Source organism: Sceloporus occidentalis, unplaced genomic scaffold, assembly GCF_023333645.1.
Source record: "Sceloporus occidentalis isolate IW3139 unplaced genomic scaffold, rSceOcc1.0.p SCAF_6, whole genome shotgun sequence".
Lineage (NCBI taxonomy): Eukaryota > Metazoa > Chordata > Lepidosauria > Squamata > Phrynosomatidae > Sceloporus > Sceloporus occidentalis.
The window spans coordinates 107,437,245-107,464,554 of NW_028316986.1; the positions used below are offsets into that span (position 1 = coordinate 107,437,245).

The window sequence follows — 27,310 nt, forward strand, 5'->3', positions numbered from 1 at the left end:
CCTTGTCTTTTCAAAAGCACCAGATTTTAAAAGGGAGCAGCCAATGGGAACTTGCTCCCCGATCACATTCAGGGCATCCAGAAAGGAGGAGTAAATGTGCAGGGGAGGATCATGCCCACCTATTTGCTCGTTCCCTGCCTGCCATAGCCATGGAGGGGGTTCTCAGAACATCCTATTAGACAGTGTCCTTTTTAAAAATAAAATTTGGCAGATTATGCACATGGCTACAGTAGATAGTACCTTTAAATACTGGCATCATCGGCATGAGAAAGGTGTGTGTGAGTGTGTATGGGGAGATTTCTATCAGTGGGGGTGGGGGTTTGAAGAACCAAGGGTTCTCCAGAGGGGCTTGCCATCACCATCCTCTGAGGCTGACAGGGGGATGGCGACCCCAAGGCCAACCCATCCCAGGGTTTCTTGGCAAAGGATCCTCTGAGGTGCTTGCCATTGCCATCCTTTTCCCATGTCCATTTTTCTTGGATACCCCAAATTTTTGGTGCCTCATCTCCTTTTTGGCAGCTAGTCCATCTTTCCTTCCTTCCTTCTGTGCTTACTTTTGCAAAGGAAAACTGTTCTGGGGAAGAGAGAGAGAAGGAGAACTGGCATTTGGAAAAGGAAAAGGAGAGAGGCAGCGATTGGTGTTGTTTCTTGCTGTGTACCTTCAAGTTGTTTCCGACTTATGGCAACCCTAAGGGATTTCTAGTCATCTTTCTTCAGAGGGGGTTTACCATGGCCATCCTCTGAGGCTGAGAGAGTGTGACTAGCCCAAGGTCACCTGCTTGGTTTATATGGCTGATCTGGGATTCAGACACTAGTCTCCAGAGTACCAATCCAGCCTTCAAACTGCTGCACCACACTGGCTTGGAAAGATCGCTCCCTCTTTTCCCCCTCAACAGCCTGGGCTCTACTCGAATGTAAAGGCTGGGAAGCTGAGGAGAAAGAGAAGGAGGAAAGGATCACTCCTTCTCTATTCCCTCTTTTATTCCCTTCATTCCCGGGACATCATTTTCCCAGGATAATGACTCTTTAAAACCCTGATTTCCCCCACTCAATTTTCCCCATGTGATGAAGTCTTATGACAACGGAAGTGGTGCGTAGTCATGCATCATTTGATTGACAGAACAAAAACCAAATAAAACTGAAAATGATTGAATTTGATTGATATGGAGGATCCATTTTGAATCGGTGCTCCAGGTTGGGTGGACTTCAACAGGGTTAAATTGCGCCTGAGAGATTGGATCAGGTAAGCATGGGCCTGAGAGGGAGTGAAAAGGCAGGCCCAGCTCCATCAGGCCTGGCCTAAAGGAAGAAGGAGAGCCCTCCTTCGAGTCCATCTGCCTTGGTCCAGGCCTCTGAGGGAGAGAAGAACCACTGGACTTGATCCCCTTCCCCACCACCATTCCCTTCTCCTTTTGTGTCCTGTCTTTTTAGACTGTAAGCCTGAGGGCAGGGAACCATCTGAATAACTATCTCTAAGCTGTTCTGAGAGCCTTTAGGGCTGAAGAGCGGGGTATAAATACCATAGATAAATAAATAAACAAGCATCGTGTGAACTTCGGTTCAGGATCACAACATTGGATCTTATTGAATCTCCTCGCTACAAAAATGTTGTCTTTGTTAGTCTTTGTTCTGCCAAGGGCTTTTTTTAGCTGCAGTAATCCAACGGAGCCAGTGTGGTGTAGTCATTAGAGCGCAACTGTGGAGACCAGGGTTCAAATCCCGTCTCAGCCATGAAACGCACTGCATGACCTTGGACAAGTCACACACTCTCAGCCTCAGAGGAAGGCAAAAGCAAAACCTCCTCTGAACAATTCTTGCAAAGAAAAACCCATGATAGGTTCGCCTCAGAATAAGCCAGAAATGGCCTGAAAGGGTACAGCAGCAGCAGTAACTAACAACTCTGGAAGTAGATACTGTATTATAAACTACTGGAAACAGTTTATATTAAAAACCCTTTCCTGTATTGTTATGTATTATTTATATGCATGATGCTATTACTTCTTAGATTGTAGGCCATGGGCTGCAGGTTTGCTTATCCATTTTAGTGTTTGCATGCACAGCGCTGTGTAAATCTACAGCAGCTCTATATAAACAAGGCACACCAATAATAAACCAGTTGGAGTCAATTTCTCTGCCAGCAGCCCAGGCCAAGTGACCCAGGGGGTGCTGTGGAATCCTGGGATCTGTAGTATGCCCTGGCACCAGAGCCCTCTGGCAGAGAAGGCTAAATAGGACAAAACTACAAATCCCAGAGTTCCACAGCGCAGAGCCATGGGAATTAAAGCGGTGCCAAACTGCCTTATGGACGCAACCCACAAAACAGTGGTGTTATATTAGCCTTATATCTGCTGTAACGAATCTGCTGAAAGGAAAAAAAAGGTTTGCAAAAGTGGCCAAGGGACATGATGACAAAAGGAAGGTGAAGGGAGAGAGGTCTGCCCCGCCCACCGCAGGGGAAGCAGCCAATCACGTCCTTCCTCACCTCTCTGATGGACGCGCGCAACATCCTCGGGACGGAAGGCCCCTCAGGGCGCGCACGAAGCCCCCAGTGAAGCTACCGGGAGCGTACGGAAGGGCCCCTGGGCGCCGCCATTTTGAAGAGCGCGTCCTAAGATCGGCGTCGCTGATTGGCTGAAACGTTTCAGGGGGAATGATCCCGCGTTGCCATTGGCCCTGAGTCCTCTTCCAGGAAAAAAAGGGAGAAGGTTTGTCTGAAGGAGACCTGGGAGAGATTGTTGTTATTATTTGCAAGGTTTACCTCAGAGGGAGGAGGAGGGGGGCTTTTGGGGGAAGCATCATTATCATCATCATCACCATCATTATTATTATATCCCGCCTTTCTCTTGGCATAGGGACTCAAGGCGGCTTACAGAAGTTTAAAACAGTTCTAATTAAAAACAACATAAATGTAATGTAAAGTTTTTTCAGCAAACAAAAAAAGCCCAGTTTTGGGAAAAGAGCAACAAATATAATAATAATAATATAATTGTAACAGTTTTGATTACACATTAAAATTTAAAATATATTGAAAAGGCTGTACAAAACCATACAAACCTTAAAATCCAACCCTTGCCTTGTTTCCCTGTATTCTCATATTTTTAAATTGATAAATATTTAACTGATCAATACTTCCCATATTTTTAAATCGGTAAAAATATATGTTTTGAGGGACGTTTAGCTCAGGAAAAAGAAGAAGCAAAGCTAAAAGTGTTCTCTCTTCAGAGATCATGAAACTGACTTGAGGGAAAAGGTGTGTTTGAATTCACTGACATTTGAAGAGCAGTTTCGATTACACAGCATTTAAACCCTTGTCTTCCTTCTCTGTCTTCTCATATTATTTCAATCAGTGAATATTTAACTGATAAGTACTGCCCGTATTTTTCAATTGGTAAAGATAAATGCTATGAGAGATGTTTAGCTGAGGGGGGAAATAAGCAAAGCTAAAAGCGTTCCCTCTTCAGGGATCAGGAAATTCACTTTGTTCTGATTTGTGGGAAAGAGTGTGTTTGAATTCACTGACCTTTGAAGAGCGGGTGGTGAAAGCAGTTTAATATCTCTCTTCATAATAATCATGGCGACCATGTTGCCCAAAGGACACACAATGTGCAGGAAAGTGTTCGGTCTCTTCATCGGAAGGCCTGGTTTTCACGTCGTTCGCCCTGGAAGAGGAAAAGGCTTAAACCAGCCGCTGCCACCTCTGTGCAGAAACCTCCACCTCTCCTGCCAGAGACGTACAACGATGCCGTCGTGGGTGATCGACCGTTACGGGAAAAATGATGTCCTACGGTTCACCGACAACATGATGTTTCCTATAATACACTTCCCGAATGAAGTTATTATTAAAGTCCATGCTGCAAGTTTAAATCCTATAGATCTTAGCATGAGAAGTAAGTACCATATATATTCGACTATAAGTTGACCTCATGTATAAACCAAGGGCAGGTTTGGGGGCCAAAATTATGGATTTCGAGGGTAAAACCTATGGCGTCTAGCAAAGGCTGTAAAGGATGAAGGAAAGGAAAATACAGTGGGGTTAGGGGTGAAGGACCCCTGTGAGTATGGACAAACCGCAAATAAAAGAACACTTCTCCAGGCTAAACATACCCAGCTCCCTGAGTCTCTCTTCATAAGGCATGGTTTCCAGACCCTTCACCATTTTGGTTGCCCTCCTCTGGACACACTGATAATGTGGTTGTGTTGTGAGCTGCTGTGGACATCATTTAGGCTGCATCATTGGGATCACACAGTTCCAATACATAAGATGTAAATGAGTTTGGCATGTAAAAAAAAAAGCACATAGGATATTTCATTTTGGTCTCTTTGGCTGAGCCTCTAAGTCAGTGGCTTTCTCAATCTCAATTTTCCATTCATACAGTAAAAATAACGGAAATCCAATTTTCTGAAGGATTGTGTAGATGAATAAGAGATAGATAAACCATGAGAACAAGCTGGTCTATAAATCTAAATGTAAGTCTAATAAGCTTATCCTCTGTCTTGTGTTTTTCATTTGTTTTTGGGTAGATGGTTATGGAGCTGCTGCTCTAAGACTGAAGCGAGATCCACTGAGGATCAAAACTACAGGCAGCGAATTTCCTCTGACACTCGGCCGGGATGTTTCTGGGGTTGTGATGGAATGTGGATTGGATGTATCCTATTTCAAACCTGGAGATGAGGTAATGTCAGGACAAGAACTGAAGAGACAAGCTATTCTGAATAGATAGAGAAATCTTTAGTCTCAGTAAAAACATAATAACTTCAGCCTGCATTTGCTGTTTTAACCAACTATCAAGCTAGAGCTTGCAAATTGTATCTAGAAATCTTAAAACTCATTTGGTTCAGTGGGTGTAAGAGAATCATCCCCCAGAGGAGGCTTTAATAAAGTCTTCCAGTATAGGAAAAACTGAACATCCTGCACACTGGAGTGTGACTCATGTGGTCTAAAAATTGCATTCAACCCCAGCACTGCTTTTGTGGACCTCAGTCTTTTCATTGACTCAATTTGGTCTTGCCCCAAAAAAGGAGACTTGCACTTCCAGAAGCCTCCAAGGTGCCTCAACCTTCCTTTAGCAAAAATAAAAAACACACACTAATTTTTGAAGCTGGTTTCTTGGTTTTGCTGAAAGTGGCTGGCACAACATGGTGTGTACACGGGGTGTGTGAAAAATGGCTCCCAGATCTTCTGAACTGCTGCTGTACATTTTATAGTACCATAAAGCAAAACTCACATGCTATTAATATCTCCTTGCCATAGAGAGACCATCATTTGCAGCCTCAGAAATTGTGTTATTTGGTGAATAACTGCTTACTGCTTTAACACAATTCTTTGTGATTTTAGGTCTGGGCAGCAATACCACCCTGGAAGCAAGGCACTTTATCAGAGTTTGTTGTAGCAAGTGGAAATGAGGTAATGAAACAAAACATTTCTTCTGAAATGAAATAAATATACTGTACACACAAAATTAAGGAAATGTTTTAGAAGTCTTTAATGTGTATGATATAAATTTTGAAATTTAAGTCGTGTGAGATGCCATATAATTTCCAAAGTGATTATATCCCTAATTTGTACTATGCTATAACAGGCTGATGTGTCTCTTTCTCTCATGTCTTCCCCTCTCCCTCCTTATTTAACTTTGGAAGAGAGGAAGAAAAGTAGAGAAGTAGGTAGTTGTATGTTGCCTACAATAGCACAGTGCATCACTCTTCTAGCTGACAGATAGCATTAGCAAGTACATTTCTATACCGCTTATCAGTTCACTTTAAGTATTCCTTAAGCGGTTTACAAAGTGTAAGCTAATTGCCCCCAATACATTGGGTACTCATTTTAGCGACCTCGGAAGGATGCAAGCCTGAGTCGAGCTTGAGCCCTTGGGCTGATATTGAACTCACAACCTTATGGTTCGTGAGTGAGTGGCTGCAGTACAGGCATTTAACCACTGCGTCACCAGATTTGAAGTACGTCTGCATGTAGTGGTTTGAGCATTGAAATACGATGCTGGAGAAAAATGTTCAAATTCCAGCTCTATTATAAGAACCCACTGGATAGCCTTGAGTGAGTCACACTCACTGTGTGTCTCATCTGCCCCCCGCCCAATAGATTTGCCTTAGGGTCACCATAAATTGGAAATGACTTGAAGGCCTACAACAACAAGAATTAGGAAATTTGTATTTGATGATTGATTGATTGATTGATTGATTGACAAACAGATAGAAGCCAATAAACTTAAACTGTTGAAGTTTGGAAAACATTTACAACCTGGAATACCACACAGCTCTTTCCCCTTCTTAGGTAGGTACCTATCTTGCTTTTTTTTTTTAGGTTTCTAGAAAACCAAGATGTCTCAGTCATATTCAAGCTGCTTCCTTACCTTATGTTGGTTTAACAGCATGGTCTGCAATGAACCAGATTGGGGGGCTAAATAAGGATAATTGTAGCAGTAAAAGGTAAGTAGCCACTTGTAGTATTGGAACCTCTCTTAAGGAGTGGGAGACTAAGAGCCCAAATAGACAGGCCAAAATAAAGCTGCTTTGGGTCACTTTGGAGGTATGCTATTTAAATGATGTATGCGTCCTTAGGACTGGGATTGGAGCATACCTTCAAAGTGACCCAAAGTAGCTTTATTTTGGCCTGTCTGTTCAGGCCCAAACTTTCTATTGAATGTACTCGAGATAGTAAAAGTTCATGCTAAAATAAAAACCATTAGTCTTAAAGGTGCTGCTACATTCCCCCTTCCCCTTTTTCAAGACAGAGAAGTCTCCTGTTTTATAAATGACTGTGGGTGATGTTTGTGCATTGTGAAGCTTATCAGACTTCACATATGAAGTATTGATAAAAGAACTTCTATATTGATCTTAGCTAAACTATTCTATTGTATCAGGCACAAGAACATGCCATTTTGAAATTTAAAGTCCAGTTTTCATTGCTTTCTAAATTTTCACAACACTTGCTCACTGATTTATGGCAGCACCAGCCATGTGTGATCAGGTTGCCCTATTAAGCCACTCTAGGATTATGCTGTGAGCTTTCTTTATTGGTCCTAGTTTCTAGGACCAAGTTACAGAGTATAAATTAACAATATGTCAGTTCCTTATTCTTAACCTTGTGCTGTAAGGTAGAGGAAGGCTGACTAGTTCCTTTCTTGAGCAAGAAAGGCATGCTAGTAAAAATGCTTATTTATCTTGAGTTTAAATACTAGTTTCTATGGAAATTATCGCACAGGACTTGGACACAACTAATCCCCAACAGGATAGATGTGTATTTAACCCTCAATGATGGATCTTACCACACTCTCTCATAGTCAAACCATAGGTAGCCCGTATGCAACCTGGGCTTATCCCGTAGCTTTTCAAGAACAGGAAAATCCTACAGGCTGTTTAGAGCCTGACCTCGGGGAAGTGTGGTAAGATCTGTCATTGAGGGTTAAATGTTTGTCTATCCTGTCGGGGATAGTTGCAGCCAAGTCCCATGTGATAATCTATGGCCTGCTCTTCTGCTTTTAGCACAGAGATATTTTAGAAGATAGACCTTTTAGTGCAACATAATCTTGTCATACTACAGTTGTATGGGTGATATAAAGTGAAATTCCTGTTGAAACAGTGAGTGGGAATTCAAACTTGAATGATAAACTTTGTTACTTTTTCAGCTTCCCTAATACTTTTTTCTAGTCTTAGCACATGTCTCTGTATATTTGAGGTAGATGGGTTGCTTGGTTGAAGGAAGCTTCATTCTATGTCACCAGACTGATCTTTTAGTTTGGTTCTGACAGAGATTTAAAAAATCAAAATAATTGATTTTGGGGTTAGAGATGTGGCAGCCTTCATTATTTTTTATTATATAAGAATATGATGTCTAGCTGTAATAGTGTTCAGATGCTGCCATCTTGCTCTAGCATTTTGGTTTGGTCCATTTCTAGTTTGTATTTTGCTTGCTTTAGCCTTGTCTTGTCTTAAATAGGACTGTTTTAGATGTAAATTTGGACAAAATGGACTTCATTAATTTAATTTATTTGGATTATAGAAACACGAGTGTTGACCTATTAATGATCTCTGAATCTTTTTGCTTCCTAGAGTATTGATCTTTGGTGCATCTGGTGGAGTAGGAACTTTTGCTATACAGGTAAATATTTGCTGAGATGTTGAGACATGTGTATGAAGCCTTTGCTGAGGCAGATAGAGAGTGGAAAGCCTATTGTAGTCAAAGATGGTTGTGATTGTCCTGTCTGTGATTTTGACATGAGGTTGTGAGGCCTGAAGCATTCAGTCAGGTCTCACTTTAGCCTTTAGGTTCCAGGCCACCCTTCGAGAAATCACCACCAGATTTGGCCCATGATCCAAGTGAGGGTGGAGGCGGAAGTGGGACCTTCCTACTTGGCCCATAGGCTGCCAGTGATAATACTACCTTCTCTTGCTGGGCTGAAGTAAAACTTGCTAAAAGAATGTATGCTTATTTAGAAAACTGCCATGTAAATTTAGTGTACTTAAGATGTTAATCACTGCAATACGTCAAAAGAACAAGGAAGCCTGTCTGGCTTTGGACAATTATTTATTGTTATTCATGAAGTCTAGGACAATGTATGAAGAAAATCAATTTAGGCAGATTAAAACAATACTAATTCTAATACATTAAAACATATTAAGCACTTTAGCAAGTTCAAAACAATTTTAAAATTTTAAAATTTAAATCTGTATACATAGACATTTTGAAGTAAAAACTTCAGTGGCTAAAGGCTTTAATAAGCAGTTGTGTTTTACTTGGTGTTGAAGTCAAGATAGTGTGGGTACCAAATAGGCCTCCAAAGATAGGACACTCCACAATTGGAATGCCACATCTGAGAAGGCCTTCTCCATGTTCACTCACTCCATATTGACTCCATGGAAGGACACAGAGGAGGATCACACATAAGATCACAATCTTTGCACAGGTATATATAGGGAGAAGTTACCTCATTATCACAATATGTGTAATAAACAAGTTGAGAAGAAATCAATAGCAGGCACACCATGTTTGTGTGCAAAGACCATATAAGTGAGTTACTGTAGATAATTTGTGGTTTTTTTGCCACGTCTGTCCATAACACTTCTAGGGCAGTTTATACATTTTACAACTATAATAAAAAAAATCAAAAATGTAGAAATTAAAAATAAACTTACACAGCATGAAAACCTCACAGACAAAGTCCAGCCAAGATTAAACAGACCAAATTTAATGAAAATCATTGTGAGAGGCTGCTACCAAAATAATACCAGGATAATGGTTAAGGCAAATCTCTGTGGAAAGCATGCCACAGACAGGGCGTCATCCTTAAGAAGACTCTTTTTCCAGTGGCTGCCTGCCATAGCTTGAATGAGGGATAAACGCTGAGATGAGAATGTCATGGTAAGGACAGCCACATGTAGAGATACACACATTGTCAGGCATCCTGTTGTAGGCCAGATACGTCTTTGAACTGAACTTAGAAATGTCCTGGGAGCCAATGTGGTCAATCGCTCGCTCAGATGATTTTTTTAAAAAGGGTTAGAAATTAATGAAGAATAGGCCTATTAGAACCCATATGGTCATGATAGCTAAATGGAACATTCATGTTCAAAGACAGTTTACCTTGTTGCTGGAAAACAAATGGGGTTAGGGCTGTTGTTTTGCTTTCATCTTTTTGGCTTTTTGAAGGCATCCGACAAGCTGCAATTTGAATTGGACTGCATTGGATGGATGTTTCTTGATAAATGAATATTCCTAGTCACAATACTGAAATGTTACAAACTACCGTGAGGTTATTCCATCTTGAAAAACTCCCATTGATGCAGAATCCAAACATGAGATATTTATTATTTATATCCCCCACATTTCTCTGTTGAATGGGACTTGGGTGGCTTACAATTAAATAGTACAAATGCAATTCAAATGTGAAATGAATAAAAACATACAGTATAATTGTATGGAGTGTATAAGAACCACATCTTAGTAGTTGCTCTTTGAATCTTTTTTGGCATGTGCCTTTCCTTTCAGTTAGGAAAAGCCTGGGGTGCTCACGTGACAGCAGTTTGTTCTGAGGATGCTAGTAAATTGGTGAAACGCCTTGGAGCTGATGAAGTGGTTGATTATAAATCTGGAAGTATAGAAGAGCAATTGAAAACACTACCATTGTACGTATTGATGCCCATTATGCTTGTGTGAGATTACAGCCCCCCTGACATCCATCTTGATTGCTAGCTCACATGCTTGAAGTTGTCACAATTCCCATGGCATTAAAGCAATTCCCATCTACATTCTTTTTCCAGGGGGGGGATATCACAGATATTCTTTTGGCACAAATAGGAGGAGCAGGAAAAACTGGTAGTCTTCTGTCAAGCTGAGCTTCAGTACATTGGGAAGCCTTTGCAGGGATCATTGCCAGACCATGACTCTCCCCCCACTATTATGCAGCAATTCCCAGTGTTTGCCAGATCAGCTGTGTGCAGTGGCCTTGTTTTAGAACCCAGCAAACCCATGGAATTACCATGGTAGACAACAAAATTGGTTCCCTTCCTCTATGCTGGGAAGTAAGTCATGCTCACTCTTACAACTGGCTCTGTCTAGGCTGCTTGTGGGGTCAAATGCAAACTTGGAATATTGTGGGTGGCATGGCTTAGGCTTGGTTCTAGGGGCACCTTTCTGTTGAAAGAGAGATAGCTGGGCATAAAATAAGAGCACAAGTTGGTATCCTGTGTCCCCTCCCTCCAGTGACCCAGATATTGCTGTCATATAGAAAGAGCCTAGAGTATACTCCTGTTTCATATCCTGTTCTGATACCATCCACAACCTGCAGGAGAAAGCAATGCACCATAGAATCATAGAGCTGGAAGAGACCTCAAAGGACATCCAGTGAGAGTACAAGCTGTCATTCCAGTGACCCTTTTTACTGGGGAAGCTGGAGAGAAATGCCCTTGGTAGTAGAACCCTTTTCATGAGCTCCTGGGGGGAGTGCATCAGTGAGCTTGGGCCAGAAAGTCATGCTCTCAGTACTGTCTCATAGGAGCTGCTCTCCACAATCCTCCACACCTTCAGTGGTGTGAATAATGTTCCCATGATCAGGCACCAGTCTGATGTCCATAAGAGTGATGTTAGGCATTTTCTTGCCTGGTTTCATATATCATATACCATAAATCATAGAACCAGCGTGGCGTAATAGTTTCAGAGCTGGACTCTGGAGGGTTTGATTCCTGCTAGGCCATGAAACCCACGAAGCGACCTTGGGCAAGTCACATGCTCTCAGCCTCAGGGGAAGGCAATGGCAAACCCCTGAACAAATCTTGCCAAGAAAATCCCATGATAAGTCAACCTTAGCAATAGCAGCTTCATTTATATACTGCGTGATACTGCACTAAGCAGTCTAAGCAGTTTACAACTGTAAGTTTATTGCCCCCAACCAACTGGGTACTCATTTTAGCGACCTCAGAAGGATGCCAGGCTGGGATTGAATTCACAACCTTGTAGTTTGTGAGTGAGTGGCTGCAGTACTGGCATTTAACCACTGCACCACCAGGGCTCCTGAGGGTCACCATAAGTCAGAAATGACTTGAGGGCCCACAATATACCCATTCCATATATCATGTTAACTTTAGTTGGTAGGTCTGCATTGCCTTCACACACCAGCTCTGGTTGATATTGCAGCCATGGGCTGTTTCCATTCTGTGGTCTAGGCTGTGCTATTGTTCTAGAGGCAATGTTCTTCTACTGTATGAACATTTTATGTTATATTTGCAGTTAATTTTGGAGGTTGCATTCTCGCATTTCTCTGTGCTTTGGATACACCCAGCTTATTTTGTTTGCCTGTATTTCTTTTAAAAGTGTTTTTGTACATTTTTCCCCTCTAGGTTTGATTTCATCCTAGATAATATTGGTGGATCCACTGAAAAATGGGCGCCTGATCTCCTTAAGAAATGGTCAGGGGCCACATATGTCTCATTGGTAACACCCTTCCTAGTGAATGTGGACAGGCTTGGGGTGGCTGATGGCATGCTGCAGACTGGAGTGACCATTGGCGCAAAAGCTGTAAAGGTATGTTAGGAGACCCAATTTTTAAAGCTTTGTTTGTATATCACTTTCTACTAATTTGAGAAACTTGTGCTTTTTACCTACATGCCAATTTTATCCATGCTGTATATGTGTTTGCTTTTGGTATAGCATCTTTGTAAAGGGATCCATTACCGGTGGGCATTTTTCACACCAAGTGGTCCTTATCTGGATGAAATTGCCGATCTTGTTGATTCAGGAAAGGTATGTCTGAATTGCTAATAATTTTACTTATCACTGAATGCTGAAACATAAGCTGCATTAATCAGAACATTTTTCACATATAACTTCTTTAGGAGGCACAAAAAAGCTGTTCAGCTGTTATATTTCCTAATTGGGGTGTGTGTATGTGGTTTTTTTTCCTAATGCAGTCAATCAGCTTACAAGAAGACACGATGTTTGTAGTCTTTCCTGTGCCTGTTGGCCCTTAATTCTTTAAAATCTATGAACACAGATGATGGTCATAGAGAGAAATGAAGCACACATTATGGAAGCCGATACACAAATTGGTTTAGAAAAGGAGACTATTGTAGCCATAATTGTTAAGGTATCTGCCTTGGTTCAGTCTCTCTAGATCAGGTGGTGGTGATGATGAATAATTTGGAATAATAATTGTAATAACTAAGACGATTAAGAATCATAAGTTCTTAAGATTATTATGGTTCTTTTTAAAACCATATACATTATTTAATGGCAATAATTACTTCGTTCTAGTAAAGCAAGCCAATGTTACAATCCCCCATGGATTTGAAAAACCCTATAGTAAGATGATGACAGAAGCATTATTATCTTTTCTTATTATGTTTTCTTATGTTTATTTATATCCTGCCTTCCTCCCAGTACAGGGACTCAAGACGGCTTACAAATCTAAAACAGTCCAAGTTAAAATACTATAATTCATGATTCACTATAAAACATGATTCAAAGCAAGGATCTGCTGGGAATCATTTCCCCTTCTATGTGACACCAGCATAGCATATTACATACGGTGGTCCCTTGCCTTATGTGGGGATCTGTTCCGGAGCCTGCCCCATAAGACAAGTTCCGCCTATGCTCGAGTCCCATTGAGAATAATGGGGCTCGTACACACAACGGCATGGCATTGTGAGTGCTGCGGGCGCAGGCACCATTCATTGAATGGCGCAGGTCTTCTAGCATAAGCTGGAAGCCGCATAAAAGGCACTTGCATATGATGCGGGCGCACTGTATATTGCTCTTTTCAGTGTTTTTGGCTGCATGGCAGGGTAGAGCTGTTCTTCTAACATACCTTACTCTTTGAAAATCAAAACTTAATTTTGCCCTGCAGCAAATGGTGGTGGTAGGGAATAACCCAGGAGTACTCTTAGTAACAGCAAGATGCCCCTTCGTTTGACATTAATGGCCTCTTTTAGGCAACCTAGGAAAGTCTCCTTAAGCTATAGTGAACCCAGAAACATTGTTTCACAGCCATTTGACACTGCTGGGAAATTTACTTTGTGCTGTGGAAGATCTTGAGTTGCCTTTGTATAGGCAATAGATGAAGGGTGTGGCTTTGAGACATCTGCGTAAGATTACGAACAGGTGAATGCTAATACTATTGAGAACATCCTTCAGGTGTTTGTGGATAGCCTGGGATTTCTTTTGTCACAAGATTAGCAAAGAGGGTAGAATTGTTTGCTTACCCTTTAGCCCTCTGTGTTTACAGAGGGCAGGTCTTAAAGTCAGAGGCTCTTATGTTTCTCTTCTGAGCTTAGATCTCATAGAAAGATGTCTGTACACAATCCTGAACTATTCATTTTTATTTTATATACATGTACACTGTTCCATTTTGTCTTTGTAGTTTGTTAAAGTTACACTTGAAGGAAGTGCAAATTAAATAGGACAGTACAAAAATTGTCCTTCAGTCTAACAACAAAGAGTTTAAAAGCAGGTCTGTATAGTCAGTATGCCAAACCATTAACTCCAACTCTAACTCCAGCACCTTAATTTTTCTACTCTCCAACTGTCATAAATGAGAAACGCATATTAATTAGTAATAAATATACTGTAGTAAAATGGTAGCATAAGGTTAGCACAAAGCATCACCACCACATGAATAATCAGGCTACTTGTGTTTGACAATACATAAAATATATATATTTGATTAATATTCCTGAACAAGTAAACTTTCCTAAATTCCTGTGTAAGTAAATATGCAACAAACTAAGCATTTAATAATCTTTTTAAAAGGCAAAATAAAAGTATAAAATAATATATTTACCATATATTGTTATACAGGTCTCCCTTATGAGTCTTCCTTATATGGAATTCCAAAATCCAAATTATTCCAAAATCCAAATTGTCCACATGGGTAGCTGAGATAGTGACATCTTTGCTTTCTGGTGGTTCAATGCACACAAACTTTGTTTGATGTAGAAAATTAGTAAAAATATTGTATATAAAACTCAGTATACAAAACATAAATGAATTTCATTTTTAGACTTGGGCCCCATCTCCAAGTACCTTGTTATGTATATGCAAGCATTCTAAAATCTGAAAAATCCCAAAATCCAAAACACTTCTGGTCCCAAGCCTTTCGGATAAGGGAGACTCAGCCTTTTTATTTTGAAATCAGAGTTGGCCCATTTCTGCCAACTCATACTCCATAGCTGTGCCTTAAAGAACAACAAATATGACATCTACCCATCTTGTCCATACAAACTGTGGATGGCAAAAATCCTGTTCAATTTTCTGATGTTCCCAAATATCATTGAAAAATCTCTTCACTCATTGCAATGTAAGCTGTTTGCAGCATACGGTATTTAGGGTGGTAAATTGTGACTGTATTGTAAGAGGTGAGGCAGCTGCTCTTTGTTGTGACCTTCCCCCATTCTGATGCAATTGAATGTTAACTGAGAGCCATTTCTTTTTCTGGAATTGGAGCATTTTGTGTTGTATAGTATAACAAATGGACACTTTCATAAGCTTCATTTTTACTTTGTGTGGTGAACAGATGCATGCTTAGTATGTATTCTGCAGCAGTCAGCTTGTCCCAGCAATGAGTTCAGTGTGAATTTGGTGCTGACTTTAGGGATCTGGGAAAGGGGCAGTCATTGCAATTTGAACTGCACAGGAATAATAAATCTAGCGACAAAGTGAGGCAAGCAATGATGCCCATTAAGGCAAACTGAAATAAAGTGCCCTGGTACATAAAAGACAAGATGTCTCTTGACTATGGGCAGCATAAAAATACAGCTGTGATACCAGCCGCCACTGCTTATTCATCCAAGCAGTGGTCATTCAAACAGCAGTGATCAAATAAAAATAATGAGACAAATGCTGAACAGCCAGGAAAGTCTCAGCCAACAGTCTCTGCATCCCCCCTGTAACTTATTTTATAGAGAACAGAGCCTTCTCATTGTGAGGGGCTCATTGCAGCTGTAAATGCATTTCCATGCCATGGGCCAGATACTGAAAGTAAGTGTCAGAGAAAGTAAGTGTCAGAACTGGACACAATATTCCAGGTAGGGCCTGACCAAAGCAGAATAGAGTGGCACTATTACTTCTCTTGATGTAGACACTATACTTTTATTGATGCAGCCTAAAATTGTGTTGGCTTTTTTAGCTGCCACATCACACTATTGACTCATGTTTAACTTGTGGTCTGCTTGGACTCCGAGATCCCTTTCACATGTAGTCACATTCCGCCAGGTGTCCCCCATCCTATATCTGTGCATTTCAGTTTTCCGCCTTAAGTACAGTACCTTACATTTAAATCCACAGGTTATTTTATGCTTTTTGCTTTGTCACCCACTACCCAGTTCTCTCCCCAGTTCTTTGAGGCCATGACAGAAATTAAGAGAAACATGTGGGGTTTTAAACAGTGTTGCAGTCTGGAGCATTTGGAGTGCCAGACAACTAGATATTTCAGGATATTGCCTTCCATTCTTCTCTACATTCTGTAGCCACCAAGCAGGCACAGTCCTTGGCTATTTCGTTTCTTTTTCTTCCTCCCTTGGATTTTCTCTCAACTTCCTAAATATCCCCCCCCCCCCAAAAAAAAAAAAAAGCTTCATAGCAGTTAGGTTTGCTGTTAGAATATGCAACCAACCCTCCATATCTACAGATTTTTCATCCACGGATTCAACCATCCAGCAGTTGAAAATATTCAAATAAAATTTAAATTCCAAAAGCCAAGCCCTTATTTTGCCATTTTGTATAAGGTACACCATTTTAGTATGCTATTGTATTTAATGGGACTTGAGCATCCAGGGGTGTTGGTATAATAATAATAATAATAGGATTTATTTATATGCCGCCCAATCACTGGGAATCCGGGCGGCTTACAACAGAGGGGATAATAGACGGTTCCCTGCCCTCAGGCTTACAATCTAAAAAGACACGACACAAAAGGAGAAGGGAATGGTGAGGGGGGGATCAGGTCCAGCATTCTTCTCTCCCTCTGAGGCCTGGACCAAGGCAGATGGACCGGAGGGAGGGCTCTTCTTCTTCAGGCTAGCCCTGATGGAGCTGGGCCAGCCTATTCTCTCCCTCACAGGCCGAAAGATGACAGTTATGGAGGGAGGAGCCTCTTTCTTCAGGCTAGCCCTGATGGAGCTGGGCCAGCCTATTCTCTCCCTCACAGGCCAGAAGATGACAGTTATGGAGGGAGGAGCCATGGAAGGTCCTGGAACCAAAATCCAGCAGATGCAAGGGCCCACTGTATAAGTGGGATTCAGAAGAAAATTTTATAGTATGCCATGCTTTTTGTTCACGATTCCTGCTAGCTTTGCCCTTTTCCAGGATACTTTTTATTTACCATCTGGTTTCTAGTTCTCTTCACATCTCCCCAGAAGTCAATCTATAAGTATGCTGTCACTGGAGAATATGCTAAGTCTTCAAGGAACTCTTTTTCATCTCTCTTCTTAGGTTTCTTTTTCAAAAAGAAAGTTTTTTTGGGGGGGCGAGGGGGGTACTACTGACAACCCAAAGTGTTGCCTGCTCCCTGTGTATGGATGAGGATGTTTTGGCTACAAAAGAATCCACACTAGAGAACTGAATTTGCTATTGGTATATTGGATGTTGGTTCATAGGTCACCATTACCAAGAGTAGACAACTGAAAGATATGTCTGGCTGGAACCCTGGCTCAATATGCTTTTTTTCTTTCAGACTAGCAGTTCTGTATTGGTGTATGTAATCCTTTCTCTGCACAGAAGTCATCATTTTAATCTCTCTCCTCTGAACAAACAACTGTTCTTTGGCCAGGGGGCTGATGTGTAGTTGTAAACAGATAAGTGTTTTCATTGTTTGGTTTAATCTCCACTCACTGTCATGTCACCATTTGCTGACTTGACCGGCTGTAAGCACAGGAAGAAATATTTGTCTTTGTCAGGTTGTTTGCAGTAAACACTGAATGGCATATTGTACTGGGTACACGGTCAGCCCTTTTCAGGTTTATTGAGACAATGAATCCGGATCAGCTGGCCAGATAAAGTGTTTAATGTGCCAGATAGCTGTGATCATCAGTTTTACCATTCATGTCACTTCCCTTGGTTGCTGAGGGCCAGTGATGCCATTGGACCTGGAACAGTATAGCTGGGTCGGAGTACCTGTATTTTACAGTGGCCTCCTAAAATTTGGTTCTTAAAATGATCTCAAGTTAAATTGGTGCTGTAGGTTTCACAGAATAGTGAATGTTTGCCCCCAATGGATTTATCCTAGGAACCATAACTTATTTTTTAAATGTATTTTTACACATGCACATGCACACACTACTATGTGTGTGGTATGGCAGTGTGGTCTTCATCAAGCAAAGTTGTAGGTTTTTCTTCTTGGACAGTATTTACAGTTTAACATTTTACATGTTTATTATTTCTAAAGAGTGAATGCCCTGACTCCTCTGCAGAGAGTACATGAAATATTAAGTTAATGTATAGAGTACTTTTGATTGGAGACTGAAGACTTAGGGACCGTTTGGATGTTAGAGATATTGTTTATCTGAAGCTCTGAAGCTTGAGTGGGATTGTTGTGTATAAATGGTGAGGACCAAATCACACAATAAAAAGAAATGCCAGGGACAAACCTCTTGGCTCTGATTATGTCTCCTCAACAGCTGCGCACTGGAGATTGTGATGGAGCCTTAAGTGCCTCATGATGCATGTGCATAGAGTTCTTTTGTGCAAGATGGGATCTTGACTGGTGCACAAGTGTGTAAGACCCTTGGAAAGTATGGGGCTGGACAGATGGGGGGGGAAGGGGCAGACAGAAGCCACCCCTTTATCCCCCACATTGTTGCCGTGGTGACCACACATTGCGCCAACGATGCGCTCAGAAAAAGGAGCTGTGAAACACGGCTTTTTTTCCTGCCGCTTCCAAGGCTCCATTGATACCCTGGAGTGGCGTGGTGATGTCCATTGTGTGCTGCACCGTTTGGATGTGGCGCACAATGCACGTCATCGGTGTGCATGCTGTCTGAAACAAAAATAATGCCAGGAGAGCTTGGTAGGGCTCGGGACCGTGGAGATGCTTTGCTCTCCCAAGCCTTTAAATTGGCCTCAGGATGGTGCTTTTTGCCCATCTGTATCAGGCCTAAGACTTGAAAGAGATGGATCATTGCACACAGTGGCTGACATCCTGCTAATGACATAGGCAAGTGTGATGAAGCAGCTAAAAAAGCCAATGCAATTCTAGGCTGCATCGATAGAAGTATAGTGTCTAGATCAGTGGTCTCCAAACTGTGCCTTTTAAGAGATTTTGGACTTCAGCTCCCAGAAGCTTCAGCCATGTTGGCTGGTAATCTGAGATTCTGGGAGCTGAAGTCCAAAATCCCTTAAAGGGCACAGTTTGGGGACCACTGGTCTAAATTGAGGGAAGTAATAGTGCCACTCTATTCTGCTTTAGTTGGGCTTAGGCCTCATGCTTAGTTCTGGGCACCACAGTTCAAACAGGATGTTGAGAAGCTGGAATGTGTCCAGAGGAGGGTGATCAAAATGGTGAAGGGTCTGGAAACTGTGCCCTATGAGTACAGACTTGGGGAGCTGGGTATGTTTAGCTTGGAGAAGAGAAGGTTAAGAAGTTATATGTTTAAAGTTTTGAAGGATGCCCTATTAAAGATGGAGCAAGCTAGTTTTCTCCTGCTCTAGAGATTAGGATCCAGAGCAGTGGAGTCAAACTACAGGAAAAGAGATTCCACCTTAACATTAGGTGGAATATCCTGTTGGTAAGAGCTATTCAACAGTGGGCTATGTTGCCTTAGAGTGTGGTGGAGTCTCTTTCTTTAGAAGTTTTTAAACAGAGGCTGGATGGCCATCTGCTGGGAATGCTTTGATTGTGATTTCCTTCATGGCAGGGTGTTGGACTGGATGGCCCTTGAGGTCTTTTGTAACTCTGTGATTCTATTGATTCTATGAAATCTCATGTATACGTATGTATGTACAGTCAGTCGGCCCTTGGTATATGCGGGGGATCCGTTCCGGACCCCCCTGCGTATACCAAAATCCGCGTATGCTCAAGTCCCCTTGTCCCCAACTTCCCTCCCCTACCCTCCCCCCAACTCTTTCCTTCCCTCCCTCCCTCCCTCCCTCCCTCCTTCCTCACTTACCTTTTCTTCGCTGGTGCTGCGTCACTGCTGGTGCCGCTGCTGCCGCCGCCTCGGCCATAGCAGGGGGGAAGGCCGGGTGGGGGTTTTGGAGGCCAGGAAGCCTCCAGCCTGCTACCCGGCCCTTCTGCAGTGGCAGCGGCAGCGGCAGCGGAGGACCAGCCCCAGAGGCCTCTTCGGCCTCCTCTCCGCCGCCACCAGCACCTCTGTGCAAGGGCTGGGTGGTGGGCTGGAGGCCTCTTGGCCTCCAGTCCGCCACTCGGGCCCTGCATTGAGGTGCTGGCGGCGGTGGCGGACAGGAGGCCAAAGAGGCCCCAGGCGCTCGTCCTCCTCCTCCTCCTCTCCGCCGCCATTGCCGGGGGAAAGACTGGGTGCTGCTCCTGGAGGCCTCCAGGAGCAGCACCCGGCCTTTCCCCTGGCTGTAGCGGCAGAGAGGAGGCCGAAGAGGCCTCAGGCGTTCGTCGTCCTCCTCCTCCTCTCCGCTGCCATTGCCAGGGGAAAGGCTGGGTGCTGCTCCTGGAGGCCTCCAGGAGCAGCACCCGGCCTTTCCCCTGGCTGTAGCGGCGGAGAGGAGGCTGAGGCGGCGGAGGACCAGCACCAGAGGCCTCCTTGCTGCTGCCGCCGCCGCCGCAAAAGAGCCGGGTGCAGCCTGCAGGCCTTTTGGCCTCCAAGCTGCCCCTGGCCCTTTAAAAGCAGCGGAGGCAAGGAAGCCTGGTCCTCCTCGCCTCCACTGCTTTTAAACGGCCGGGGGCTGCCCCCGGCCCTTCTTCCTCAGCGGCGGGGACGAGGAGGGCGAGGGCAAGCCTGGTCCTCCTTGCCTTTGCTGCTCTTAAAGGGCCGGAGGCAGCTTGGAGGCCAAGAGGCCTGCAGGCTGCACCCGGCTCTTTCGCGGTGGCGGCGGCGGCGAGGACGAAGCCAGGCCTCGTCCTCTTTGCCGCCGCCACTGCGAAAGAGCCGGGTGCAGCCTGCAGGCCTTTTGGCCTCCAGGAGCAGCACCCGGCCTTTCCCCCGGCAATGGTGGCGGAGAGGAGGAGGAGGAGGAGGAGGAGGACTAGCGCCTGGGACCTCTTTGGCCTCCTCTCTGCTGCTGCCGCCAGCACCTCGATGCAGGGGCCAGCACCTTGATGCAGAGGTGCTGGTGGCGGCGGAGAGGAGGCCGAAGAGGCCTCTGGTGCTGGTCCTCCACTGCCTCCGCCACAGAAGGGCCGGGTGGCAGGCTGGAGGCTTCTTGGCCTCCGAAACCCCCACCCGGCCTTCCCCCCTGCTACGGCTGAGGCGGCGGAGGCGGCGGCGGCACCAGCAGTGACGTGGCACCAGTGAAGAAAAGGTAAGTGAGGAGGGAGGGAGCGAGGGAAGGAAAGAGTTGGGGGGAGAAGAGGGGAGGGGAGGGAAGTTGTCCCCAATGGCGGTGCGCATGCACGTGCGCCACTATTGGGGAGAACTTCCGGATTTGCCATGCATGTATGCTCAAATCCGCACATGGCAAATCCGCGTATAAGGAGGGCCAACTGTATCCCCCCTTTTTTTCTGGCCCTTTATGGATGCTGGTATTCTCTTCCTTCTTTCACAGTGACCAAAACACCTCCCCCCGGGACGCACCACTTTGTTGTGACAGCTCATCCCCCATGGCAATTTTACTACTTGATGGAGAGTGAGTGATGAATCTGGCTATGTCCCAGCAGGCAACTGCAGAGTGGATGGTCACCATTCTGCATCTGGCTATGGAGAAATAGTTGGCCATTCTCCAATCCCCTTGCTTTCCATCAGCCACTGAATGTCTTTTTGGGGTGGTGGTGGTGGTGGAGGTGGTGGATACTACAGCAAAATAGTGAGCCCTGGGGGTGATAAGAGGGGAGTTATAGCATAGTTCTTTTGCTGTGCTTGGTGATGGAGGATCTCAGCCATTTTCAGCTGGAGGGAGCTGCTGCAGTCCCTTTCTCTTCACATTCAGTGCCTGAGGATGTTTTTGTAAGCTATTTTACGGTGTGTGTGTGTGTGTGTGCGCGCGCGCGTGTGCAGTGGTTAAATGCCTGTAGTGCAGCCACTCACTCAAAACCACAAGGTTGCGAGTTCAAGACCAGAAAAAGGGCTCACGCTTGACTCAGGCTTGCATCCTTCTGAGGTCGCTAAAATGAGTACCCAGATTATTGGGGGCAAATTAGTTTACACTGCTTAGGTGGTATGAAGCAGTATATAAATGAAGCTTGTTTGTTTGTATTATAAACCATGTGTGGGGCCCCACTGACCCATGAACTGGGTGATCTCTTGACCCCTCTCCCTTGTGGCAGTTAAGTGGGTTTTTTTTAAAGCTCCCGTTATTATTTATTTATTTATTTATTTATTTATTTATTTACCGCTCTTTGGCCAAAAGGCTATCAAAGCAGCTTACAAATTGTTAATTAGACATTTCCCTGCCCTCAGGCTTACTTTTTAAATAGCCCAATAGCCTCACAGAATGTGTAGTGATGGGGGGGGGGATATTACTGCTAGAGACAGAAGGGTTTAATCTCCTCTTGCCTGCTGTAGTTCCGCTTTAAAAAAGGCTTTTCAAAACCCTAGTTGCTCTGTGTGGACAATTTGGGGAGGGAGGCATTGAGCAGGAGTTTGGTCCCAGCCAAGCTGATGGGGCGTAGTTTGTGCTTGGTATGCCAATTTTGCTTCTTAAGAGTTCTACCTCTGAAAACTACAACGTTGCTGCACTTAATCCTATTCATTCTGGAGGAGGAGTCAAATGGGAAGGGGTCCCTGCTGGACTGAGTGTGAAGCCTTTCAAACAGTAGTCTTGGGTAGCATTTAGGAAGCTTCTCCTCACTATAGTGATTGATGGAAATTTATTAAAAGAGTTGTAATTTTCAAGTATGTATTTACACAAGGGTAACATTTGTGATCCAGTATGCAGGAGGAGACAGGGAGATGGCATTAAACCCAGACTCAGATCCCTAGTGCTTATTGGGTGACCCTTGGTCCAATAATGTTAGAAAAATATTGATCTGTAAACGCAGCCTTTGATGGAAACACTGCTTAGAATGTTGCAGGTACCATTGAGAGTATGCACAATGTTGGTTTTTCAGTTATGTCACAGTATATATGAAACAGGAAGGGACCCAGCCAAGGATTTCCACTTCTTTGGCTCAGATCCGCACCTTTTCACTCGTTGCCCCCTACTTGTGGAACCTCCTTCCCGCACAAGCACTGTCCATTACCTTTTTAACCAATTTCAAAGCTGAGTTGCAAACAATCCTGTTTAGGGAAGCGTTCCCAGGCCCTACATAATTGTTAGCCTATGCTGTTTTTAACCTTTAATTGCTTGCAATTTAATATATGTATTCATCTCTATTGTCCTTTGTAGATTGTACATCACCAGCAGGTCTTTTATTTTAATTGTTTATATTTACAGCCCTCTGTAAATCTACAGTGCTTTATAAATAAATATTAATAGTAATAATACAGTGTGCCCGCGTCATATGTGGGCCTGCTTTACGCGGCTTTCGGCATATGCTGAAAGCTGCGTGGGGAGGAAGGGACAGTGAGTCCCAGAGGGACGAATGGTGCATGCACCCATGGTGCGCATGTGCCGCCGCGCCATCACGCCACCGCATGCGCTAGCCCCATTCATTTAAATGGGTCTCAAGCATAGGCGTTGTTTTACATGGGGCAGTCCGGAATGGATCCCCCACATAAACAAAGGGCGCACTGTATGTGCTACTAATTGTAGACCCTCTGAAAGCATTCGGAAAACTTATCAGCTGCATAAATCTCTACTGTTGTAGATAAAATCCACTATAATAACAGTATGTATTTTTCTTTTGTGTAGATACATCCAGTTATTGATCAAGTTTTCTCATTTGCTGATGTTCCCAAGGCCTTCTGGAAGATGGAAGAAGGGCATGCACGTGGAAAAACAGTGATCAGTTTAACTAATAAAAAATAATTACATTTATATTCTGATTTCTGTGAAGATTCTTTAGTCTTATTTGACAGTTGAAGTAACTTCTTAGTTCCTTGGACTCTTGGTGTACTAAAGGTATTCAGAATATAAATGTCTGTTACTTCAGCAACATGCAAATGTTATACGGAAAGGTTTTTATATTAGTTTTGAGAGTCATCCAAAGAGGGAAAGGATGGTTTTGTCAAAATCTTTTTCAGCTCTAGCCCTAATGAATGTTGAGGAGCAGTTGAGTTCACAGTCCCATTCCTTTTGGGATCAGGATATCACTCCATGCCCTGGTATCCACACAGAGAGCACATCAGTTTTCAGAAGTCCCATGGATATGCATGTGCAGGCCTTTCCTTTGCAGACAGCTATGCTGGGATGGATTACATTGGGGAGAGATATGGTAATATGGCATGACCATTTCCCCACTGGCCATTTTCTTTGTCTGAATTGGGCTATTGTTTGGGTGGGGGGGAAGAATTAAAAACGTACAGCCCATATTCCCTTACCATATCTTGTTGGGTTTTTGTACAAATTTGACATAACGGAGCTTTTAAATATTCCTTTTGCATTCTTTATGAGAACTTGGGAGTAGCTGTGTTGGACTATAGCTCTGTGTGGTTGAACATTTTGGCACATTTTTAAAAATAGTAATACCTTATTTCTAAACTTATCAGTGGCACCATCACTGGGAGGTGGTGTATCCATGGAAACATTTTGGGGAAAATGTAGATTTACTTCGTTTCATTTATTGGTAGCAATTTCGTTACAAGATTACACACCCGTATGTTAGGCATGCAAAAATGTGCCTGCATTACGTGCTCCATGATGGCTAAATGGCCTCACAATGTGCAGTTTGGCAGTCCTGCACTCATGATTGATCTGTGCTTCATTTTGTGCCACATGCATGCATCAAATGAAACTCATATTTCCTCTAGTGACAATGGTTGGTATGTGTCATAGGATCACCAGCTTGCTCTTCCTGATTTCTCTCTTACCTCCTGGACATTATACAAGAAACCCAAGCCTTAAATATAAAACACAAAACAAAGTTCATCCAAGTAATATTTATTTGTAAAATACATGTTTATACAACTGCTTGGGCACAGAAATGGTTGCTATTAAGAACCACACCTTAAAACCAAAAATGTTTTCAAAGGAATAAACAGCATTTTCTTTAATAGAACCAGAAAAAGACACTGTAGTGAAACATTGACTACTGCAATAATTTGTACAGCAGACTGAAGTTGTAAAGGGTAGACAAACATTTATATGGAGGGTACTAATTTCCTAATAAACAATGGCAAAACAGGAAAACAGAAAAGCCTAACATTTCCATGACACCGGACTGAGCGCTCTAAGACTGCAAGTAATAAATATCAATAAGTGCTTAACTAGAAAATTAAAACAGGGTAAGAGTAGTTAACAGAGTGATTTCACACTGAAAAAAATGCAACAGAAATACTGCAGGAGCTATCCTAATACCTTATATTTCTAGCCTTTTCTCAGAAAAGGCTGTAGTTTAGCTGAGATGGTCAAATAGCACATGTTTAGTGCCAGTGTTCTACTCGGTTACCTTCTCCACTACCGAGTGTAGTGTGGAGGATTTTTTGTATGTTTGTTTTTACTAGAATCTTACATTTTGCTTTAGACCCTGCAGATTTCAAAAGCTACCATCACACATCCAGTTTATAGCTTGTGACAGCTGAGACTATTGGCTTTTCCCAGCTTGCAGTTCATAGGAAGTACTTGGGTGTTAAATTTGGCTTTACATACCAGCAACAATAGTTATATTATTGTAGCATAAAACCCTTGGGAGGATCATAGGCCTTCCAAATACAGTGATGATGTATGTTCATGGAATAGAGCTGCACCATGAATGTAAGTATAGAAGGATATAAAGCCAAGGAAAAATTGAACCTTAATGAAATTGATGTATGCAGATGCTACAGAATAACCTAATACTGAGTTAATTGAGGACAAAAGCAGAAGTGTACAATTTATGTGCAAATGCAGATAGCATGTTTCATCTGAGACTATAGTTCTGAGCAAAGAAAGTTGAGAAGCAACCAGTGGATCCAGCCTCTCAAGTAGAGCACTACAGTTCCCTATTTAAGCCAGTTTTAAAATACAGCATTTAAATTTAAAAACATGAACAATGAAAATGAAAACATTTGGCATTTAAAAGACAATGCTTGTAAGCTGTATAAGGGGAGGCAGCTGAGCAGATATGTAATACGTTCTGCTTAACATCTGAACTTTCAGTTGGTAGCAACTTTTGTTTGCTTACATGTTTATTGTTTGATTTTGATGACAAAATATCATAGGCTTTAATACATTTACTTACCCTACTATTACATTTAGTCACAATGCAATACTTTCCCTTTTTATAATCACCTGGTATATTCTGGATAATTTTATGAGTAAACAGTTTGTTAGTTTGCATACAAATAGAATACCTGAGGTGAGTTTTTCAGTAAAAAAAATGTACCAGTGCAAAAAGAGTTAATAGTTTCAACATGGAGTTTAGAGCAGAAGGATATTAAAACTGTTGTTTGGAAATAATTTAAAACTGAACACTAACATGTATTCTGAATTAGTAATTTATCATAGATGTAAATTAATGATGTATTTTAAACTTTGTACTGAGGAATGAAGAGAACTTTAGAGGGAGGCCTAGTCACCATAATATACACACATAAATAGAAGACTGACAGAACCATTCACCTTCAAACGGTTCAACCTCCATGAGGAAGGAGAGCCAGGCTTTGTGCATGACCTGTCACTCCTTCCATATGCTCTGAGTATGAAAAATAGAAGTGGGATCCTGTTAGAAGCATCCTGGCTTTACATCAAATTTAAGAGCTGCAAATTGTATGGGGAGTTTGAAACTACAAAAATGTATAGTAGTTACATGTGTGATGGGAGTAGGTGAAAGGTGTATGACAAATGGATCAGGACTGGCAAATGTAGCTTTGCTTCCCTGTCTTGTGCAGTTGGGAGTCATGTGAGAGTGAAGGCATACTGAGGGCCTCACTCCTGTGCAGGTGTGTTAAACTCTATTGCTGTCTCTCAAAGTCACACTAAAGGAGCATTGCACTAACACCATATTCTTTGCCACTCTTCGTGCACCGTTCTGAATGGATGTTGCACTCAGTCTTGTAATTCTGAATTATAACTCTCTTTTTAGATGATCAGTGGTTCCCAGTACTGCGTTGGTTTGTCTTCACTGGCTGAACTGACGATGAGATGGTTTTGATCATAGTGTTTTCCTCCTAAAATATATATTTTTAAAAAATAACAATGTCAGCATAGAACTTGGAACCCAAAGACAGATTGTTACAATCCATCATTGGGATATGTTTAACATTTCAAGTGCTGCCTCTTTTTCATTCCTATATTTGATTCCTTCACAGACGGCGGTGCTCTTGATCCTATCCATTTTAGCCTCTGCTTTGAAACTTGCATTTGTTACCTATGGATTTGTGATACTTCAAAATATACACAAAGAAGCCAATGACAATGTGCAGAAATAAAAGCTCTCCCAAGCACTGCAGAACCAATGTTTCATAGGAGATGATGCAGGAATGATCCACTCCTGACTCTTATCATTAATTATACTAGTGGTTCTCAACCTTTTCTATGCCCCAAACCCCTAGGAAATATTTGGTTAATGATTGCACCCCCTACAAAACTTGTATCACATTTGAAGATGAAGGGGTCTGATTTCTAATTTTTAAACCACAAATTGAACTACATACAATACTGCAAATG

At 42.6% G+C, this 27,310-nt stretch overlaps 3 protein-coding genes across 12 annotated transcripts in view; 1 reads left to right on the top strand and 2 right to left on the bottom strand.

The window, feature by feature from the left end:
- The window catches only part of QRSL1 (glutaminyl-tRNA amidotransferase subunit QRSL1), a 25,274-nt gene extending 22,672 nt beyond the window's left edge, over nucleotides 1–2,602 (bottom strand). The window contains exon 1 of the mRNA XM_089530654.1: nucleotides 2,483–2,602. Coding sequence (XP_089386780.1) covers nucleotides 2,483–2,506 — 24 coding nt within the window. The 5' untranslated portion in view covers nucleotides 2,507–2,602. The remainder of the gene's footprint in view (nucleotides 1–2,482) is intronic.
- Nucleotides 2,436–23,550, top strand: RTN4IP1 (reticulon 4 interacting protein 1). Of its 5 annotated transcripts, none has more exons than XM_089530658.1 (11): nucleotides 2,436–2,705; nucleotides 3,594–3,887; nucleotides 4,522–4,673; nucleotides 5,336–5,404; nucleotides 6,317–6,441; nucleotides 8,065–8,113; nucleotides 10,001–10,137; nucleotides 11,848–12,031; nucleotides 12,158–12,250; nucleotides 22,952–22,969; nucleotides 23,417–23,550. In XM_089530658.1, exons 2-11 carry the CDS (start codon nucleotides 3,602–3,604, stop codon nucleotides 23,531–23,533), a joined length of 1,230 nt encoding a protein of 409 aa, XP_089386784.1. In that variant the 5' UTR covers nucleotides 2,436–2,705; nucleotides 3,594–3,601; the 3' UTR covers nucleotides 23,534–23,550. The 5 variants fall into 5 exon arrangements, 4 of the variants coding, with proteins under 4 accessions (XP_089386784.1, XP_089386785.1, XP_089386781.1 ...); XM_089530659.1 differs by lacking the exon at nucleotides 2,436–2,705 and adding an exon at nucleotides 3,037–3,250; XR_016281765.1 differs by lacking the exons at nucleotides 2,436–2,705; nucleotides 22,952–22,969 and adding an exon at nucleotides 21,173–21,253 and having other exon boundaries at nucleotides 3,257–3,887.
- Nucleotides 23,551–24,596: 1,046 nt separating this feature from the next.
- CRYBG1 (crystallin beta-gamma domain containing 1) overlaps nucleotides 24,597–27,310 on the bottom strand; it is a 150,089-nt gene continuing 147,375 nt past the window's right edge. For all 6 annotated transcript variants that reach the window (XM_089530648.1, XM_089530651.1, XM_089530652.1 and 3 more), the window contains one exon: nucleotides 24,597–26,811. In XM_089530648.1, the coding sequence (XP_089386774.1) occupies nucleotides 26,723–26,811 (89 nt within the window). In that variant the 3' untranslated portion in view covers nucleotides 24,597–26,722. The remainder of the gene's footprint in view (nucleotides 26,812–27,310) is intronic.